General features: G+C 39.0%; 3 protein-coding genes across 4 annotated transcripts in view; 2 read left to right on the top strand and 1 right to left on the bottom strand.

The window, feature by feature from the left end:
- Positions 1-8,141, top strand: part of acad11 (acyl-CoA dehydrogenase family, member 11) — a 25,325-nt gene that overhangs the window by 4,724 nt on the left and 12,460 nt on the right. The window contains exons 8-13 of the mRNA XM_034862489.1: positions 226-335; positions 948-1,059; positions 1,541-1,618; positions 2,012-2,150; positions 2,446-2,553; positions 3,415-3,513. Of these exons, the coding sequence (XP_034718380.1) occupies positions 226-335; positions 948-1,059; positions 1,541-1,618; positions 2,012-2,150; positions 2,446-2,553; positions 3,415-3,513 (646 nt within the window). The remainder of the gene's footprint in view (positions 1-225; positions 336-947; positions 1,060-1,540; positions 1,619-2,011; positions 2,151-2,445; positions 2,554-3,414; positions 3,514-8,141) is intronic.
- Positions 1-8,141, top strand: part of nphp3 (nephronophthisis 3) — a 30,701-nt gene that overhangs the window by 19,476 nt on the left and 3,084 nt on the right. For both annotated transcript variants that reach the window (XR_004655328.1, XR_004655329.1), the window contains one exon: positions 4,666-4,670. The gene's annotated coding sequence lies outside the window, so the exon portion shown is untranslated. The remainder of the gene's footprint in view (positions 1-4,665; positions 4,671-8,141) is intronic.
- LOC117937940 (atypical chemokine receptor 4-like) overlaps positions 4,969-8,141 on the bottom strand; it is a 6,633-nt gene continuing 3,460 nt past the window's right edge. Inside the window, exons 3-4 of the mRNA XM_034862190.1 lie at positions 5,373-5,461; positions 4,969-5,065 (exon numbers count right to left, since the gene is read on the bottom strand). Coding sequence (XP_034718081.1) covers positions 4,969-5,065; positions 5,373-5,461 — 186 coding nt within the window. The remainder of the gene's footprint in view (positions 5,066-5,372; positions 5,462-8,141) is intronic.

Here is an 8,141-nt window from a genome sequence, read left to right as displayed (position 1 = left end):
TGGAAAAAGGCTGCAATGAAACAAAGAGTGAAAAATTTAAAGGGGTCTGAATACTTTCCGTACCCACTGTACATACAGTGGTATTACATTATTGGGATACTTAAAATATCTCATAATGGATTGGTACTGTATTCTTACTGTAACTACAGAGGGACCTAGATAGATCTGGTCAACTTTTAATATGATATTTATCATTCTCCTGTATTCGCCATTTCTATCTGTTAGGGGATCTATGCTCGCCACCTACTGGGTAATGCCAGTGCTCCCAATGCAGCTGAGTTTGGCCAGTGTGTGGAGCCCTTGGCTAAGATTGCCTTGCAGCTTGTACAGAGCAGGTTGGTTGGTTACTAGGTTATTAGGTATATTTACAGTTGTGGAAACACATGGCTCTTACCGTAGCCGTGAACACGCCAAACACTTTATTAATCAGCTCTGGGTGAAGTACTATTTTACGTGAAATATCCTTCTACTTTTATAATAAACGACAACACCACCAAAAAGAGAATCAATGCCTGGACATAAAATCTTTTGGCTACGCGTTGAGAACACTATGCCATCCATGCCAAAGCTTATAAGATAACTTCAACATCAGTGACCCATGAATTACTTTTAAAAGATGCTTAATGTTTGTGTTGGATGTGTGCTGTGAATTGCAATCTGACTCATATCTTATGTGCTGTTGTAATGTTAGTCGTAAGCTGTCACAGACACCCACTGAGTTTAATAGAAGTTAATAAAAGTTCTAGATTGTTTATTAGGTATTTATTTTAGTAATATGCATCAATGTGCACAATAGAGTTTGATATAATCAACATTAGACAGTCCAAACCGTCTGTTATTAATGGAATATTGTCTAAATTCTGTGTTATTGTACTGAATTTAGCATCCAGCTGCTGATTCCAATATTCCCTGTTGACTTTTAAAGTGGGAGATTTGTTTCTTGCCAGGTCTGTCAGCAAACCAACAATGGATGGTTTGTTCCTTCAGACAGCCAAAGGTCGGGCTGTTCTCCAGCAGGTGAAAGACTTCATGAGACAATACGTGCTTCCTGCTCAGGAGGTCAGTGCCAAGAGCATCAAGGACAGAGGAGAGTTGTGTTTGCTAAGATGGACTTTTAACTTTCACATGAAAGGATTTGACAGAGAACACCAGTTCATTCATGCAATCGGGATGTATTCATTCGAGCGAGAGAACAAAGAGCCTGTTGATTATATGAATTATGTTGAATGCAGAATCAGCAACATTGGCTGGGCAAGGGAGTGCAGCAGTGTGAGGCTAAGAGATGGCATTGCAAATCTTGTTGTTGGTTTTATTTGTGGGAACAGTAGACAGTGGGGAATTTTTGAGAAACATTTAACAACAGATTTGTTTTTCCTGTGAAAACACCTGCAGAAATAATAAGTCTGAAATAAGTTTGAGGAGTATTCAGAATTTATTTTTTATAGTACAATTATGATTAAGCAGGTAAAAAAATGAGAGTAGAGTCTAAAGGAATTTAATTAATTTGCAATGCTGTTTAAAAAAAATTGTTTTCCTCCAGGATGTTGCAGAGTACTATTCAAAACACGCTCAGTCTCCACAGAGGTGGCACTCCCCCCAAATAATAGAGGATCTAAAGGTATGTAAGGATATTTTTAAAACAGTTTTTTTTCATGGCACACAGTGGCCACATTCCTTTTTCAAAAGAGACCTGTCTGAGTAACCACTACCAATACAACAACAGTTAAACACACAGCAAATCCAAACACAGTGATCCTGGGTTAGAGACAAAAGAAACATTTCAATATTTGAACTCCAAGATGCATTACTTTATAATCAATCTAGCAGGTTTAAGGGTACATTTAATTTTAGTCAGACACGTTTTTGCTCTGTAACTTTCATGTAAGGGTTGCGCTCTCCGTGTACACAAATAAAAACTTCACGGCTACGTTGATTTCAGCTTTATTTATTAAGATCAAACCGTAGACAACGTTTTTCTACACTCTGTATAATAACGTGTATCTGTGTCCAGGTGAAAGCCAGGGAGGCAGGGCTGTGGAACCTATTCCTGCCTTCAATCAGTGGTCTCAGTCAGTTGGACTATGCCTACATTGCAGAGGAAACTGGACACTGTCTCTTTGCCCCTGAAGTCTTCAACTGCCAGGCTCCTGGTAACACATCCTACATGGTGTAACATTTTGAGATAATTTAGAGGCCAGTAGACAAAACATGACTTACACAATGACCATGCGCTTTGTATCTACACATAGATTATTTTTTAGCCTTTTATTTATTATAATAACCATTCATTTTTTACTGGGCTTAAAACATAAAATCCCTCAAATTTGCCCTTTTTAAGGTATCGGTTTGTCATATTAGGTAAACAGTATGATTAAAGTCCTGTACAGCATATTTTCCAAATGTAGTTCATAATATGACAGTGTGTGGTATGATGTTTCTCCATAGACACAGGAAATATGGAAGTGCTCCACATGTTTGGCAGTGAGGAGCAGAAAAGAAAATGGCTGGAGCCTCTGCTCAGAGGAGAGATACGCTCCTGCTTCTGCATGACAGGTATTTCCATGACCATGTCTTCCTGCATCACTTAAAGACTTGCAAATATGTGGTTACAGTCACAGGTCAGTAAACGCTGAGAAAAGAAAACAGACAATTTTTTCCAGAGTCAGTGGAGAGCTAAGTGTTGGAAGTTTAAGGGATGTCCTTTTAAAAGGTCAAAGTGTAGGCATAAAGGAGCATCTTGAAACACTTACTGTGAATACCTTCCAGAACCAATTTTCTGCCCAGTTCCAAGGTACTGCGCAAGCTCATTTCTTAAAACATTTGTTTTGTTTTTTTTAGCCAAACGTTCCAGTGATTGTTCCGGTCTTACATTACTAACAAGGCATGGTTACTATTGACTCTGTAGTTTGACACTAAATGCCAACAGCAAACACTGACTCACTATGAGCAATTTCTCCCTGTTTTTTTCCCCTTTGCTTTCCACACTGCCTGGAAACCACAGCATGCTGTTGCCAGAGGTGATTATAGTGGGTGTGAGCCTCCCAATAGGTTTTCCTAAACACGGATCAGTTGGGGTTTGGGGTTGTTGTTGTTTTGTCACTTGTAGGGTCAATTTATTACACTGGATGACGATGAACCAGAACCACCATCTGTGCTGATAAACATTTGCAACTTCTGACCTTGTTTAGGGTCATCTGCTTTAGAGTTAGGAATGAAAATGGTGTAGGTGCACTCTATTTTAACTACTGTGTTTTGGGGGTTTGAGTTGGAATCCAGAATACCGGAAAAAATGGAACATAAAACATAATCAGGGGATTGGCAATGTAAAACCATGTTTGTCTAAGTCTCACTACAGATTATATTTAATTTGGTGTAAAATGTGTATGTTATGCTGACCTGTTGTCCCTTTCCCAGAGCCTGATGTTGCCTCCAGTGATGCAACCAACATGGAGTGCTCAATTTGCAGGGATGAAGACAACTACGTCATAAATGGCAAGAAATGGTGGAGCAGTGGTATGTCCATTTCTATTTCCATTGGTTACAAAACATGTATTATTCCACCAAGAACATTTAAGTTTTCTGGTCCATTTAGGGCCAAAAACGCTATCAGTGAGCTTAAGACTAATAAACAACAAGGATTCTTTTTATGTCTAGCTTGATAATCAATATGAGAGGCAAGTCCCCTTTAAACCAATTCATGTTTTAAGAAGAGTTTATCTAAAATGATCATTGTCTATTATGTGCTAGGAGCTTTTCTTAAAAAATAGATGATTTCATATGTAATCGAGATTAGGTTGAAACAATTCCAAATTAATTGTGATTAACAATATAATTCAGTCAAATTTATAAATATTTATTTAAGTGTTACTTTTGCAACCAGATCAAAGTTTTGAATGAAAAAGACTACCGGGTTTTTACTGATACAAAGCTTAATCCTAATCGGTGATATATCCCTTTAATGTGACACAGGTCGCATACCCATTCGCGCTACTCTAAGAATGTGGACATATGTGGCTTAGACCACCTCCAAATGGGGTCTGAATGATCGGATCTCAATGTGAGTGTTTTCACCTGGACTTGGAGCTGTCCACTGTGATCCAAAATGACTTGTTAATTTAATCTTAACTTGTCTTAAAATTGCATAACAACATAGTGTGATTTAGCAAATTATGTCACAAACATTGTTAAATTAAGCCCGACGCATTTAGGATTTAAATGAGGGTTATCATTTAAATATCCAAAACATGTATTAGTGCTTTTAGATGTTCATCATGCACCTCCTACATCACTGTGAATTGAAAGATATTCCAGATGTTTCCTCTGACAGTTGTGGTCTGAGGTTTTGTCTCCCTGTTTAAAGGGAAACAGTGGCCTGTTGTGAGATGTTGTATTTTTTTGATTGCACGGGATTCCTTGTTGTTGTTGAAAACTTAAAGCGCAATGGTTTACCAAGAATGAGCAGAATTTTTTACTTTCAAGTGACTGACTTAATGAAGTGCGCTGTCCATGTCTGTTATTTAGGTCTGTAGTTAGTCTCTCTCCGTTGCGCTTTTCTTTGGAAGTAAAATTTCCATCAACAAAAATAATATTCTGGGGTTGTGAGAACATCCTTTGCCAGCACAAATATATCTCACTCTTAGGAAAGAATGCTGATGTGTTTTAAAGGGGTTGTTTATGAATACGTATTGAATATTTAGATTTGCTGCGCTCTGATTGGTTGAACGAACCACATACACATACTGTACATTGGAGATGATACAGCAGGTGTCATTTTCCAGACACTTGTTAATAATTTCTTTGTTTGCTATTTTGTTACTTAATTAACTTCAGATTTTATGCGAGAAATCAACTGTATATAAAGCTCAAATGTTGGACGTTTACCGAAAATTGATGGCAAATTGCAAATTTAGTAAGACGTGTCGGACTTCAGTAGCTCCACACAGACTGACGAGACAGCGGCAGCCCGCTTCACTCCATACCCAGGGCAAAGTCACCAGTTTCTGGGTTACTGGACACTGTGTGGCATCCCCTCTTCTTTTTATAACAGTCTGCAAACCTCTTGGGACTGAGGAGACAAGTCGCTCAAGTTTAGGAGTTGGATTGTTGTCCCATTCTTGTCTAATACAGGCTTCTAGTTGCTCAGCTGTCTTAGGTCTTCTTTGTCGCATCTTCCTCTTTCTTATGCGCCAAATGTTTTCTATGGGTGAAAGATCTGGAAGCAGGTTGGCCATTCCAGTACCCGAATCCTTCTTCTACTCAGCAATGATGTTGTAATAGATGCAGTATTTGGTCTGGCATTGTCATGTTGGAAAATGCAAGGTCTTCCCTGAAAGAGACAACGTCTTGAATGCTGTTCTAGAACTTAGATATACCTTTCAGCATTGATGGTGCCTCTCCAGATGTGTAAATAGCCCATGCCACACACACTCATGCAACCCCATACCATCAGAGATGCAGGCTTCTGAACGGAGCAACTTGGGTTGTCAATGTCCTCTTTAGTCCGGATAACATGGTGTCCCAGTTTTCCAAAAAAAACTTTGAATTTTGATTTGTCTGACCACAGAACAGATTTCCACTTTGCCACCGTCCATTTTAAATTAGCCTTGGCCCAGAGAAAATGCCTGTGCTTCTGGATCCTGTTTAGACATATCTTCTTTTTTGACCTATAGAGTTTTAGCTGGCAACGGTGAATGGCACGGTGACTTGTGTTCACTGACAAAGTTTTCCGGAAGTATTCCTGAGCCCACGTTGTGATTTCCATTACAGTAGCATTCCTGTATGTGACGCAGTGCCGTCTAAGGGCCTGAAGATCACAGGCATCCATTATGGTTTTCCGGCCTTGAACCTTACGCACAGAGATTGTTCCAGATTCTCTGAATCTTTGGATGATATTATGTACTGTAGATGATGATAATTTCAAACTCTTTGCAATATATCTCTGAGAAACTCCTTTCTGAAATTGCTCCACTATTTTTTGCCAAAGCATTGGGGGAATTTGTGATCCTCCATCTTAACTTCTGAGAGACACTGCCAGTGTGTGTGTGTGTGTGTGTGTGTGTGTGTGTGTGTGTGTGTGTGTGTGTGTGTGTGTGTGTGTGTGTGTGTGTGTGTGTGTGTGTGTGTGTGTGTGTGTGTGTGTGTGTGTGTGTGTGTGTGTGTGTGTGTGTGTGTGTGTGTGTGTGTGTGTGTGTGTGTGTGTGTGTGTGTGTGTGTGTGTGTGTGTGTGTGTGTGTGTGTGTATTCAAGAGTGGAAAATGGAAGGTTTGGTGCCTGTACAATGTCCAGCTCAAAAATAAAACTAGGCGATATGTTAATTGAAATTACGTAAGGGTAATGTTTTGCTGTAGTTTGTCACTTTTTCCGAGTATCAAATGTAGTGTTGACTGCCAGCTCCTCACTGACATTGGGTGTGTTTTCCAAAACGCTCTCCAAGGGCCTTGGCGGCCTTCAGAGCGTTTTCGCTAAAGATCTGTGCAGTTATTTCCTTATACTTTCGTGTGTGTGAGAAATATGGGCCTATCCAGCTATATTTTCAAATGCTGCCACATATGCTACAGAATATTGCCCTTTTCTTTTTTGCTTTCCCTTTTTCACTAAAGTTTTTTGGAAAAACCTCCTATTAGCTGGATTGGAGGGTCTGTACTGTAGTGTAGATGATGCTACAGCAGCTCTGTGGTGTGGAAGCTATACAAGACTGTGCATGATCATTTAAATTGTTCCCAGACCCTCAATCTTGTATCTTTAAGCCACAGGCATTTGTATTTGCATACACCGTAAACCAAGAACAGAAGATTAGTAGTTGCTTGAGGAAGTGAATCGTAGGTTTCCACGAGGCCAAGTTTTAGATTGTAAAGTTGAACAGTCATATAATTTGGAGTTGTAGTTAGTAAAGTTTAGACATGTAATGTCTGCCAATAATTACTCCATCATTTACTATTTGAGAAAGCTTGATGTACATCTGGGTCTGATCCTAATGAATTCAAATGAAATTCAGACTGTACCGACAGAGTTTAACGATGGCTTTGATCCTTGTTCACCTATTTAGTTTTGTGACATACAGCTTAATACTTGTGTTGTATTTCCTGGGGACACAGTCATTCCTCTGCTTGAAGGCTTTTGAAACTGTAGCCAAATCCTTTGTCTTGGTTAAACACACCTAGTTTGTTACAGTTCAGCTCTCACGCATCTAAGCTGCAAGCTATTACTCTGGAGGATGAATAACAGGTACTGCAGATGGAAAGAATTGTAAACAATTCATTTTATCTCATTTATAAGCTGTATGTGGTGGATCTGGACTGGAGGTTTTTACCAGATTAAGCTGACCCCTCTCTGTTTTAGCTGCAGTAGTGTAAACAGGCTTGAGTAAAGCACTGGTAACTCTTGGTTGGTGGCCATCCCACGCCCTGAGCCTGTACTTCATATGCACTGAATGTATTGTAATAGGGTTAGCTTGAGCATAATGTTGTATGATGGCATTGAGTCATTGCAAAGAGAAAAAGATTAAAACCAGCGTTTTTAGCAATCTGGGGAGAACATTTATATAACACAACTGTTAAGTCATTACATAGAACAATGAATTGCCCTCCACTGCAAACCATTTGTGCTCTCTAGCTCATATAATTTACATAAAAATAAAGATGAATGGATAAAAATGTCATAATCAAAGATTCTCCAAGGAACATGCTGCTTTGTTTCCAGTTTGACAACACTGGGGGTGTCATTCCTGCATTTCCTGTTCTTTGTTTGCCAAATGTTTTTCGAGTTAATGGGTCACCCACTGTGCAAGTCATCCCAACCCAAACCACGGGATGCAATAAAATGAGATGCAGAGGATCTCATGGAAGGCAGCAAAGAATGTAAGGTTGAATTGTATTTGTTGTGAGGACCTAGGGAAGTACTCAGAGCATCTTGAGTTTCAGCTGCATGTAATTGACACGTTAGTAGATGCGTGTCACTATAAATCTCTTCTATTTAACAAAATACAGTATATCATGTATATAAAACCATTTACTACGTTAGTGCATATAAACGCCCTGTACATATATCTTGAAGAATAAATATATATGGTTATTGATGTCTATCTTTAATGATAGTAACAATGTGTAAATATATTCATAGTAGACCATTTGGTATAGTTTTTT

The sequence above is a fragment of the Etheostoma cragini genome, chromosome 22 (assembly GCF_013103735.1).
Source record: "Etheostoma cragini isolate CJK2018 chromosome 22, CSU_Ecrag_1.0, whole genome shotgun sequence".
NCBI classification, from domain to species: Eukaryota; Metazoa; Chordata; class Actinopteri; order Perciformes; family Percidae; genus Etheostoma; species Etheostoma cragini.
Note: the sequence above shows the minus strand (reverse complement) of the source record. Positions and strands in the feature narration are given on the sequence as shown.